Source organism: Cebus imitator, unplaced genomic scaffold (genome assembly GCF_001604975.1).
Source record: "Cebus imitator isolate Cc_AM_T3 unplaced genomic scaffold, Cebus_imitator-1.0 Scaffold628, whole genome shotgun sequence".
NCBI classification, from domain to species: domain Eukaryota; kingdom Metazoa; phylum Chordata; class Mammalia; order Primates; family Cebidae; genus Cebus; species Cebus imitator.
The window spans coordinates 420,209-433,020 of record NW_016107943.1 but is presented as its reverse complement, the minus strand read 5'-3'; the positions used below and the strand labels follow the sequence as shown (position 1 = coordinate 433,020).

General features: G+C 39.6%; 2 protein-coding genes across 4 annotated transcripts in view; one reads left to right on the top strand and one right to left on the bottom strand.

Annotated features, from left to right (window-relative positions):
- Nucleotides 1-2,656, top strand: part of FASTKD1 (FAST kinase domains 1) — a 50,521-nt gene extending 47,865 nt beyond the window's left edge. For 2 of the 3 annotated variants that reach the window (XM_037734496.1, XM_017517325.2), the window contains exons 13-14: nt 476-590; nt 1,255-1,421. In XM_037734496.1, the coding sequence (XP_037590424.1) occupies nt 476-590; nt 1,255-1,350 (211 nt within the window). In that variant the 3' untranslated portion in view covers nt 1,351-1,421. Of the gene's footprint in view, nt 1-475; nt 591-1,254 lie in introns of all 3 variants that reach the window. The other variant, XM_037734495.1, reaches the window with a different exon arrangement.
- Nucleotides 2,657-4,907: 2,251 nt separating this feature from the next.
- The window catches only part of KLHL41 (kelch like family member 41), a 20,291-nt gene continuing 12,386 nt past the window's right edge, over nt 4,908-12,812 (bottom strand). The window contains exons 5-6 of the mRNA XM_037734497.1: nt 10,986-11,132; nt 4,908-5,558 (exon numbers count right to left, since the gene is read on the bottom strand). Coding sequence (XP_037590425.1) covers nt 5,447-5,558; nt 10,986-11,132 — 259 coding nt within the window. The 3' untranslated portion in view covers nt 4,908-5,446. The remainder of the gene's footprint in view (nt 5,559-10,985; nt 11,133-12,812) is intronic.

Below are 12,812 nucleotides of genomic sequence, written 5' to 3'. Positions count from 1 at the left end.
CCCTTCTTCTATCCAAAGCCTAGCAATCTCCCTATAGTGCTAGAAGAATTGTCCTCAACTGGAGGTAAAATAGTATCTTCTTTTGTGCTCCCCTGACTCTCTACTTTTCCCGTAGCACTTAGCTACTTCCTACATAGCATTATAGTAGCTTACTATACATCATGTGTTCTCTGTTAGACTATAAGCTGTATTACTTCATCTTTGTACCCCTCACAGTAGCTTACATATAATAGGCATGTGTAAATATATATTGGACAAAAAAAATGGATGAAAGCAGACAGATATTTACAATAATTTTGTGTAACTTAATAGTTTTGTCATCAGTTAATTTCTTAGCAGAAATGTAACTTGTTATACTCATTTATATTCATTGGCTTTTGTTAGTTTATAAAGATGCAAACATGCTCCTGAAAAGCTTGTAATTATTCAGTTTCTTATATTGATTTTGGAAGTAAATGTTTTTTGTCTTATGTAGGATTGCTTTGGAATTTTTGGATTCGAAAGCATTTTGTAGAAATATTCCTCACATAAAAGGAAAATCTGCTATGAAAAAACGACATTTGGAAATTTTGGGCTATCGTGTAATTCAGGTATGAAATACTCATGTAATTCAGCCTCTAAAAAGCCCAGAGACACTCGCTGTACATGTGCTTTCTTTTAATGTGTAAGTTCCATAATTATCTTTTAAAATATTTTTTTAAAAAATGTATCCCTCAAACAGGCCAGGTGCAGTAGCTCATGCCTGTGGCTACTTGGGTGGTTGAGGTGGGAGGATTGCCTGATCCCAGGAGACTGAGGCTGCATTAAGCCATGATCATCCCGCTGCACTCCAGCGTGGGTGACAGTGCAAGACTCTGTCTCATAAAAATAAATAAATATAAGTTGTCATTTATTTTATCGTCTTTAGACTATTTATATCTTATGATATCTATACCTTGGAAAGGAGAGAGGCACTGTAAAAATGGGTAGAATTATCAGAGGAAACAACTAGTGTATGAATATAGAAGACTATGTAGGAAAAAATGTCCATCATTGGTATTGTAGGAAAAGGAGGATGAAAGGAACAGAAAAAAAGTCTTCCAGGCAAGGTCAGAAGGACCCACTTGGCTTCCAATAAAGGTTCATAGACTATTCTTATGTAAACTAATTTCACAGGATTCCTACAGCTTTGATCAGTAGTACTTACATGCCTTCCTCAGTGTTTTTTGTTATTGCTTTACAACTTTCATTCAAATTACATTACTTATTTTACAGATTTCTCAGTTTGAATGGAACTCTATGGCACTGTCAACAAAGGATGCTAGGATGGACTACCTGAGAGAACGTATATTTGGAGAAGTCAAATTATGATTGTAGTTGTTTAAATGAATGTTATCATGTGTCACATTTGGACTTATTTTAATTAAGTGGCCTGACTCAATATAAAATAAGAGGTACAAATATCCTAAGGTGAGAACATGCCTGGCATGTTTGAGAATAACAAAGGATCCAGTATGGCTGGAGCAGAACAAGTGGGGAGTGGGGTGGGAGTATGTAAGAGAAAAGGAAAGAGATAACAGAGTCAAATACAACCTCTTGGCTACTTGGAGTGAGATGAGAAGCCATTGGGGGGATTCAAGCAAGGAATGATATGAACTCACATTTTAACTGCATTACTTTGGCTACCTTGTTGAGATAAGAAAAGACTATGATGAGGCAAAAGTGTAAGCAAGAAAACCCTCTATGAGGTCATTGCAAAAATCCAGGCAAGAAATGAATGGTGGCTTGGAGAGAGTGGAGCAGTGGAGGTAATGAGAAGTAGTCAGATTTTTGGATGTATTTTGAAGATAAAGGCAACAGAATTTGCTCAGTGAGTGGATATGAGGTATGAGAGAAATAGGATTCAAGGATAATTCTAAGTTTTTGTCCTAAGCAACTAAAAGGATGTTAATGCTAATGAGCATTAACTGAGATGGGGATGGTCTACAGGACGAGCAAGATGGGGCAGGTGGTGGGGTTGATTATGAGTTTGTTTTAGATATGTTGAGTTTGTGATGTCTTTTAAACATCTAAGTGGATATACCAAATAGAGAATTCAGTAAACGAGCTTGGAGGTCAGGGAAGAGATCCAGGCCCCAGATACAATGTATAAGTTGTCAGCAGTATTCAATGCCCTGAGACGAAATCACTTAAAATGAGGTAAGAGTGTGAATGGAGGAGAGGGCTGAGGACTGAGTTTGGTGCTCCAACATTAAAAGATTAATAGGAAGAAGAGGAATCAGGAAAGGAGACTGAGCAGGGATGGCCAATGAGATAGGAGGAAAGAAGGTAGTAATCCTTCCTAGAAGCCAAGTGGATAAAGCATTTCAAGGAGGTGAGTAGTGGTATCAGATGCTGCTGATAGGTCAGGTAAGATGAGAAATGGGAAATGGCTATTAAATTTAGCAACATGGAAATCATTAGTACTTTGAAAAGAGTCATTTTGAAGTGGCGTGTGTGAAAGCCTGACTAGTTCAAGAGAAAATGGGAGGATATACGTTTTCTCCTAAATGGAAGCAAAGAAATGGGGTCGTAGCTGAATGGACCAATCTTGACCTGGTCTGAGCCTACACATGTTGAGGGAATAATGGTATTTCCCTGTCTTACAACACATTTATTCAATAAAATGGTTACTAAGGGCCTGCTATGTGATATAATCCCCAACCCTTCCTCTAAGAGTGATGGTTTTGTACTCAGCAGGCCACAGCCTAACTACCCTCACTCAGACCACCTGGTGATGGTGGCAGTAATTGGCCATCTGAAACGTGGCTATCTTCTGACTCCATGACCCTCTCACTTCATAAGTATAGCTTTAAAATATGTGTCTTGCATGTAATTTGCTTCACTGATATTTGGCTTAGACTTAGGTGAAGTACCTGTTTAAAATATCCAATGACTGCATGATTTGAACGCCAATACTTAATGATTTTGTGGAATATTAACTTCACAAAACGTTTTGTGAAAAACAATCAGAATAGTAAGTGAAAGATGTCTCATTGTCTCTTCCTCTTTCTGAATTCCTCATATTGATTTATATTAGTGGAAATGCTAAATTCAGAGTGTTTAATTTCCATGATTGTGTTCTATTTCTCAAGCAAATGATAACAAGAACTAAACCCTTGGTTAGGTTAAAATATTTTACTATGCAATTTTAGAATAAAATGATTAGGCCGATGAGGATTATAAAGGGTTTCCTTTGGATATAAGTGAAAATTTAGTCATTATATACTTGAGGAACATGGAACTCCTGATTGAAAATAACCTTTGTGTACTTTCACTGGTTGTTACATAAGATCGAACTTTTCACCTATCACATCTCTTACTCTCTCTAGGCAGTAGTCTCCAACCTTTTTGGCATCAGGGACCATTTTTGTGGAATACAGTTTTTCCACGGACAGAGTGGGGGGATGGAATGGTTTCAAGATAAAATCTCAGATCATCAGGCATTAGTGAGAGTCTCATAAGGAGTGTACAACTTAGATTGCACACGTGTACAGTTCACAATAGGAGGGTTCGTGCCCCTATGAGAATCTAATGTAGCTGCTGATCTGACAGGAGGTGGAGCACAGGTGGTAATGCTAGCTTGCCTGCCCACTGCTTGCCTCTTGCCGTGTGGCCCAGTTGGGGAATCCTGCTCCAGGCTATCTGATGCAAATGGTTTTCTTTTATATATAATATATAAATATAAATACTGTTATATTTTTGATTGATGATTTTTCTATCTAAATAGCTTACCTCGTTATAAACAAAAGCATTTTTTATTGAGATACAATTCCCATATTATAAAATTCACCCTTTAAAAGTATGTAATTCAGTGGTTTTTAGTATATTTGTGCAACCATCACCCATATCTGATTCCAGAACATCATCATCCTCAAAAGAAACCCTGCAAGAAGCATCATTTTTACAACTTATTTTTACATCTGTGTAGATTGGCATTCTCTCCCCAAAAGTAGTCTCAATCCTGATTTTATAGTAAGAGATTCTTACAATTTTATCACCCAGATGTATAATTCTGGACACCATAATCCCTGTGGCCCCCTCTTCCTGCACCCTTTTGAGTCTAAGTGTCCCTTTTGCTTCCTAACAGTTTATTTGTTGAAGAACCTGTAGGGTTTTCCACTTTGGGAATTTCTTGATTCTGTATTCATGCTATAATTAAGAAAAGTATTTTTCAATATAGAAGAGTAATCAGGATTCTACTTTAAATATCCAAAATAAAACTTGTTTCTGTTAAATATATTTCTGTATTTATGATAGAGAAAAAATGGTGTATGAATACTTAGATCTGTTCTTTATGCAACTCCTTGACAAATAATCGTGAATGTTCCAAATCAGTCCCAGGTCAGGTTTTTCAGAAAATAACGTGTAAGGATAGAAGTCAAATATATGTCTATGAAAGCTATGTGAGACCCATAAGTTGGTGTGTGGCTAAAAGTGATGATTAATTTATGACTTGCAGAGTTGAATGTGATGGTTATGAGCAGACTGAGGAGTCAACTTACTATATGCACTAAGAAGAAACAGTGAATGGAGGACATCACATCCCAGAAAATGAAGTAATACAGTCACCTTCCTTGCAGTCAGAAATTTAGCAAATAGCACTTTCACAGAGAGTAGCCAAAATTTAAATCAGTGAATACACAACCTCCTCCACATCTCCCATTGACCGCAACTTCTGCCCCAGCATTAAAGAATCAATCCATTTCCTAAGGGTGCTCTCTTACCCTCCTGCCACAGATGGTATAGTTATTGGCTTGAAGACTGATTTACTGGTTTTAATAAAAATTTGATTTGGAAACCACACATAATGTGCCAGTGTCGCAAAAAAAAAAAAAAAAAAAAAAAAAAAAAAAAAAAAAAAAAAAAAAAAAAAAAAGAGAAAAATGGCCATTTGAATTTGACTGTTTTTACTTAGAAGAGACTTTTCCCCATCCATTTATTACACTTCTGAAGTAGCATTTCTGAAGTCTTCTTATGGCATGTAATTTTTAGCAAAACGCACAGGATTCCTGTCATTTTGAAGCATGAGGAGAGGTTTTTGATATCTTACACATTTTTTTAACGTAGATGCACATGTTCTCCGCTTCCAATTGTAATAGAAAATTAGCGTAAAGATACCCTAACAATGCAAATGAAATGATTAGCAAATAACTCAAATTTAGGAGACTTCTTTATAATCCATTGAGTGAAACATTCACAAAATAATTTGTTCAACTGAATATTTAATTTCTTATTAGAAAATGGTTTTAAGTTCTGAACATTACATTGAAGAGTCAGTGACTGAGGTTTTGTTACCTACTGCTCATCTCTAAGACAATTTCCTGAATAATTTCTACATGAGTGTCTGTACAAGCTTTTAAAAAACAATAAATTAAAGCCCCATTCACCAAACAAACCACCTCCCCATTATGTTTTGTCACCTTGTTCATAGTTTAGACAGTTTGAAGAGATTTAAACGTGTTGCTAGGCAACTAGCTCCTGAAGCATAGCGTATTTCCTTCAACATCCCAGCCCATTCTTTTTTATCATCTTCATACCTGATGGAAGAAAAAAAGTAATCAATAAGTAGCTTTAGTTCTGTAGGTTTCCCTGTGTTTGGTATACAGATGTGGATCTTTGAAAAAACCCTAGTGGCTCTTAATCAGAGGAAGATGCCCCTGCCTGGTAGAACAGCACTTGAATATCTCCCAAATAAATATGCAGTCTGAATGAGCATGTACCTGAACTACTACTGCCACAGTATTTAATCTGGATGCCTTGGCAGTTCAGCCTTCTCTCTTTTTTTTTTTTTAAATAATATTTAATATTTTTAGTAGAGATGGGGTTTCACTATGTTGGCCAGGATGGTCTCAATCTCTTGACCTTGTGATCCACCTGCCTTGGCCTCCCAGAGTGCTGGGATTACAGGCATGAGCTACTGCGTCCACCCAGTTCAGCCTTCTCTGGGAATCAAAGACTGCACAGAGGAGAGGAATAAATAGCTAAGCAGTTAAACATTCACCTTTGAACTGATGGAAGATGGCTGGTCTCTTTGAGTCAAGGTAAGCAGACTCTTGCTTAAGAGAAAAACTGGGGGACAGCAGACTATCGGTAGCCTTAGTTATGCCTTCAGTTGTTCCTGTACACTAGTGTCTAGCATGGCACCTGATACACAGCAGTCACTTTATGAAAATTTGTTCCGCTTCCCCTTTATTGTTCTATTTGAGGACAGCTCTTAGACTTTGCACTTGACTTTGGTAAGGACTGGTCTTCATCTCTGAATATTCAAGGTTATAAAGATAAAGACAACTTGAATTCCCTTGTACCATGTGTGCCGAACGTGTCTGCTCTGCCTGGTGCCAGGAATGTTTTCTCTGTGGGAAGCTTCTACATGCTGCCTTCTCTCTGAAACCTTTCTCACCTTCCTCAAGCACAGTTTGTTGCTCTCTCTTCATTTCTCATATCATCCTTTATATGGTATTATAGTAATTATCACTCCGTTTTAATTTCCCCCCCATGTCAATGTCCTCAAGCCCCAAAGGCATCTGAGGACAAATGATATATTTATCCACCTTAATATCTCTCCACAAGTTGTGAAGACTTGGCATAACACTTACCCCAAATCAGCCTGGCATGGTGGCTCATGCCTGTAATCCCAGCACTTTGGGAGGCCAAGGCGGGCAGATCACCTAAGGTCAGGAGATCAAGACCTTGGCCTGGCCAATATGGTAAAACCCCATCTCTAATAAAAATATAAAAATTAGTTGGGTGTGGTGGTATGTGCCTGTAATCCCAGCTACTCCAGAGGCTGAGGCAGGAGAATTGCTTGAATCCAGGAGGCAGAGGTTATAGTGAGCCAAGATTGCACTACTGCACTCCAGCCTGAATGACAGAGCAAGACTCCATTTAAAAAAAAAAAAAAAAAAAAGCCGGGCGCGGTGGCTCACGCTTGTAATCCCAGCACTTTGGGAGGCCGAGGCGGGTGGATCACGAGGTCAAGAGATCGAGACCATCTTGGTCAACATGGTGAAACCCTGTCTCTACTAAAACTACAAAAAATTAGCTGGGCATGGTGGCGCGTGCCTGTAATCCCAGCTACTCAGGAGGCTGAGGCAGGAGAATTGCCTGAACCCAGGAGGCGGAGGTTGCGGTGAGCCGAGATCGCGCCATTGCACTCCAGCCTGGGTAACGAGCGAAACTCCGTCTCAAAAAAAAAAAAAAAAAGATTTACCCAAATCATTCTGTGATGAATGAAGGAGATTTAAAATAATTATTAAAATTAGCTTGTACCTACATACAATATTCACTGACTTAATTTCATCAATGTTCCAAATTCTCAACAATTATACCATGCACTCATGGTATAATTTTTTTTATGTAGAGGAAAGCATACAACAAATATTTTGCTACTAATAAAGGGAAGAACCTCAATCATATAAAATTCAGGGCAACAAATTAAGAGATAAATAGTTTTGTTTTGTTTTTTAGACGGAGTTTCGCTCTTGTTACCCAGGCTGGAGTGCAATGGCGCGATCTCGGCTCACCACAACCTCCGCCTCCTGGGTTCAGGCAATTCTCCTGCCTCAGCCTCCTGAGTAGCTGGGATTACAGGCACGGACCACCATGCCCAGCTAATTTTTTGTATTTTTAGTAGAGACGGGGTTTCACCATGTTGACCAGGATGGTCTCGATCTCTTGACCTCGTGATCCACCCGCCTCGGCCTCCCAAAGTGCTGGGATTACAGGCTTGAGCCACCGCGCCCGGCCAGAGATAAATAGTTTTAAATTACCTAAACAAAGTGACCACATTTAAACAGTACGAAGTTAAGGTTTAATGAGGCTTAAAAATGTTCGTTTCCTGGTAGTTATATTTTTACTTTCAGCTTGGTAAATCCTAAATAATGGAACGATTTTAAGAAAAAAATACAAGAATACATTTTTTTTTTTTAAATATATCATAGTAAGAGTTTACTATGTTTAGAATGTGGTATACTGAAGAGTTTTCACCTCTGCATGTGTGGATATAGAGGTTCACTAGAAGTGGAGGGCAAATAGGCAGCCACATTTCTCTACATCAGCAGCCTTCAACTTTACCACACATCTAAATCTCCTGGAGGGTTTGTAAAACACAGATCAATGGTCCTATCACCCTCAGAATTTCTAATTCAATAGATTTGAGGTGAGGCCTGAGAATCTGCCTTTCTGATAAGGACCCAGGTGATGCTGATGCTGCTTTGGGAAGTACTGTAGTAGATTACTGGTTCTCTAACTTAATTGCACAATAGAACCATCTGGAGATGTTAAAGATACTGATGCCTGGGTCCTACTTCGGAGATTGAGTTAATTGGAATGAAGGGTGGCCTGGGCATCGGGACTTTTTAAAGCTCCCCAAGTGATTATAATATGCAGCATGGTTTCAGAATCATGCTCCAGATAGTACCCCAAATTAGAAAATACCAGTCTCTAAATGGCCAAGCAGATAGTGGTGAATATCCCCGTCTTCTCTTTATCCAATCCAGTGGTTCTGAAACATGTCTACACATATGGAAACATCCAGGGATTTTAAAAACTTCCAAAGCTCAGACTGTACTTCAGACCAATTAAATCACAGTCAATATGAGTGGGACAGAGATGTTAGTATTTTTTTTCTTTTAATTTTTTTCCAGCTACATGGGGTTTGCAGATGTTAGTATTTTTTGAAGCACCCTGGTGATTCCAATGTGTGGACAACTTTGGGAACCACTGCCCTAATCACAAAATAAACTGCAATCAGAGAGGATCCCTCTTTCAGGTTCCCTTGAATGTCAGGGCTACTTTAATAGCAGGAGATTCTGTACTTTCCTTTGCTGCCTGCAGCTTTTCCCTTCAGGGACAGCATGACTTTTGACAACCCTTAAGAACCAGAAGGGCTTTGGTGAGGTTCCACTGACTGACAGCACAATTCCTTAATATCAGTGTTTCTCAACCCTGGCTGCTGATTAGAATCATCTGGGGAGAGACTCAGTGGCTCATGTCTGTAATTCCAGCACTTTGGGAGGCCGAGGTGGGTGGATTACCTGAGGTCAGGAGTTTGAGACCAGCCTGGCCAACATGGTGAAACCCCGTCTCTACTAAAAACACAAAAATTAGCTGGGTGTGGTGGCGCACACCTGTAGTCCCAGCTGCTCAGGAGGCTGAGGCAGGAGAATTGCTTGAACCTAGGAGGCAGAGGTTGTGGTGAGCCAAGATTGCACCACTGTGCTCCAGCTTGGGTGACTGAGTGAGACTCTGTCTCACAAAAAAATCACCTGGGAAGGTTTTAGGAACTAGAGATGCTCAACTCTACCTCCAGAAATTCTGATATAATTGGTCTATGTTAAGGCCCAGACACTGGTATATTTTAAAAGCATCCCAGATGATTGTAACATATAGCTATGGTTGAGAATCACTGCCCATTTATATACTTGGTACCTGGCCCTGTTTTTGGAAAAAAACCCTAACCTTCCCAGCCCTCATTAGTTATCCTTTTTTCCTACTGCTGCCAGCTTTTCCCCATCTCACTGTCTTGTTAATTCTAGCCTCTTTGCTCTATGGAAATCTCTTCTCTTCCTCCCTATTTTTTTTGGGGAAGAGGGATAATAGTTAATTTCCTTATATAGCCACTTTTTTTCTTGCCCTCTAGACAGCTAGTTAATATTACAACATGGGGAAATGATGTCTAATGCACAAATCACTGTTGGTTAAGGTACCAGCTTTTCAGCCTTTTTGGTTCACCATCTGGGAATAAAGCATCTGCTGGTTGAATTATAGAACAAATAATACCCACTTTCCAGTCTCAGGCTTAGTGGAATGCCTTCACCGATTAAGTATAAATGGCACTCTTCCAAAGCTGTACTTACAAACTTAAATGTGCAAACAATTCACCTGGGAATCTTGTTAAAATACAGATTCTCATACAGTGGGATGTGGGATTCTATGTTTCTTTTCTTTTTTTTTTTTTTTTTGAGACAGAGTCTCACTCTTTTGCAGAGGCTGGAGTGCAGTGGCACAATCTCAGCTCAAATAAGATAAAAACAAACTTTTTAAAATAGCTTCACTAAAATAGTTCAATTGAGTAACAATTCCAAGTGTCATACTTGGGAGAACTACCTGGCAACTAATTGGGAGGTAAAATGGATTGCTACTTTGACTTTTTTCATTTTAAAAAAGCATTTGTTAGCTGAACCCTTAAACAATTGGAAGGCTGTTTAGATTCAAAACAGAACCAAAGTAGTAGTGGAAAACTCAAGAGGTTAAATGCTTCTTTAGGCTGAGCATGGTGGCTCAGGCCTGTAATCCCAGCACTTTGGGAGGCCGAGGTGGGTGGATGACCTGAGGTCAGGTGTTTGAGACCAGCCTGGCCAACATGGTGAAACCCCTCTCTACTAAAAATATAAAAATTAGCCAGGCGTGGTGGTGCATGCCTGTAGTCCCAGCTACTCAGGAGGCTGAGGTGGGAGAATCACTTGAACCCAGGAGGCGGAGGTTGCAGTGAGCCAAGATTGTGCCACTGCATTCCAGCCTGGGCAACTGAAACTCCATCTCAAAATAAATAAATCAATAAACTTAAAAAGTAAAAATAAATAAATAAATAAATGTTTACTTAGAACTCTGTTTTCTCAGGAAATAAATTACTCTGGAGCAAAGAGGCCTTCGCTCTACTAGATGCCTACAGCATTGCACTCTTAAGAGCTGGAATGAAGCTTACAGTATCAAAGTTCCAACTCTCATTTTACTGTAAGAAACAGGCCCAGATAATTTCTTTCCCAGGCTCACATTTAATTAGAAATAGTTACTTACTCAAGTAAGTGGCATGTACAAAAGTTCAATTAGGTTTGAAATGTTTAGTCTGCTACCAAGAATTAGCTTGCATGTTGGGAAAATCTGGCTTATTATTTACTACAAAATCATTTTTCAGTCATCTGATTTAATATGTGCTTCTGAAAATTGAAGTCATGAGAACTTACTTCCATATGTCATTGACTTCAGTGGGTGCGAATTCTTTAGACTCCAGTTGAATCATAGCAAAACCACCAATCGCATACAGAGATCCAGCCAGGCTGACCAAACTGATGGAGCTTCTTTCTTGGGGAAATTCGGTCATTACATCCCATCTAGGTATCATCAAACATATAGTCAGTGTAAAACTTAAAGAAATGCCAGATGTGTACTTACTGAACAAGTATAAGAAATTGTAATTTAAAAATTCAAGTAGTAGCCTGGCGAGGTGGCTTATGCCTGTAATCCCAGCACTTTGGGAGGCCAGGGGGGGCAAATCACCTGAGGTCAGGAGTTTGAGACCAGCCTGACCAACATAGTGAAATGTCATCTCTATCAAAAATACAAAAAATTAAGCCAGGCATGGTGGCACGTACCTGTAATCTCAGCTATTTGGGAGGCTGAAGCAGGAGAATCACTTGAACCTGGGAGGTGGAGGTTGCAGTAAGCTGAGATTGTGCCACTGCACTCCAGCCTGGGCAACAGAGGGAGACCTCCATAATTATAAATAAATAAATAAATTCAAGTAGTGGCCAGATGTGGTGGTTCATGCCTGTAATCTCAGCACTTTGGGAGACTGAAGCAGGAGGACTGCTTGATCCCAAGGAGTTTGAGACCAGCCTGGGCAACAAAATGAGACTGTCTCTCCAAAAAAAAAAAAAAAACAGCCATAGTCCCGCTACTTGAGAGGATCTCTTGAGCCCTTGAGGTCAAGGCTGTGGTGAGCTATGATTGCACCACTGCACTCCAACCTGGGTGATAGAGCAGAACCCTGTCTTTAAGAAAAAAAAAAATTCACGTATCATAGGCATCCAGAAGTAGAAAACAAAGTTTGCTACTAGAAAATATTTGAAAGATATAACTTCATTAAACAGAAAGCCTTCAATACGTCAACGCTAAGGCCAGGCATGGTGGCTCATACCTCTAATCCCAGCACTTTGGGAGGCCAAGGTGGGTGAATCACTTGAGGTCGGGAGTTCAAGACCAGCCGGACCAACATGGTGAAACCCTATCTCTACTAAAAATACAAAAAATGAGCAGAGCATGGTGGCGCATGCCTGTAATCCCAGCTACTGGGAGACTGAGGCAGGAGAATCGTTTGAATCCAGGAGGCGGAGGTTGCAGTGAGCCGAGATAGTGCCATTGCACAACAGCCTGGGCAACAAGAGTAAAACTCTGTCTCAAAAAGAAAAGAAAAGAAAAGAAAATCCACATTATAGAAAATCTACACTCCAGCCTGTGTGACACAGTGAGACCCTATCTAAAAACAAAAAAAGTTTGACAAAATCTGGAAAGTATAGAACGATATACAAGAAAGCAAATATCTCCATAATCGTACCTTACGACATAATCATAAGCAACAATTTGCAACAATTTGATATAATATTGTCATCTTTTTAAAAAGCATGTACATATAAACTTCCATACATATAAATGAAACTAAGAAGGTATTTACAATTTTGTGTGCTGCTTGTTAAACTTACATCATGAGTGTTTACCCATATTACAGTCTTCAAAAACATTGTTTTTTTTTGTTTTGTTTTGTTTTGTTTTTGTTTTTGAGACAGAGTTTCGCTCTTGTTACCCAGGCTGGAGTGCAATGGCGCGATCTTGGCTCACCGCAACCTCCGCCTCCTGGGTTCAGGCAGTTCTCCTGCCTCAGCCTCCTGAGTAGCTGAGACTACAGGCATGCGCCACCATGCCCAGCTAATTTTTTGTAGTTTTAGTAGAGACGGGGTTTCACCATGTTGACCAGGATGGTCTTGATATCTTGACCTCGTGATCCGCCCGCCTCG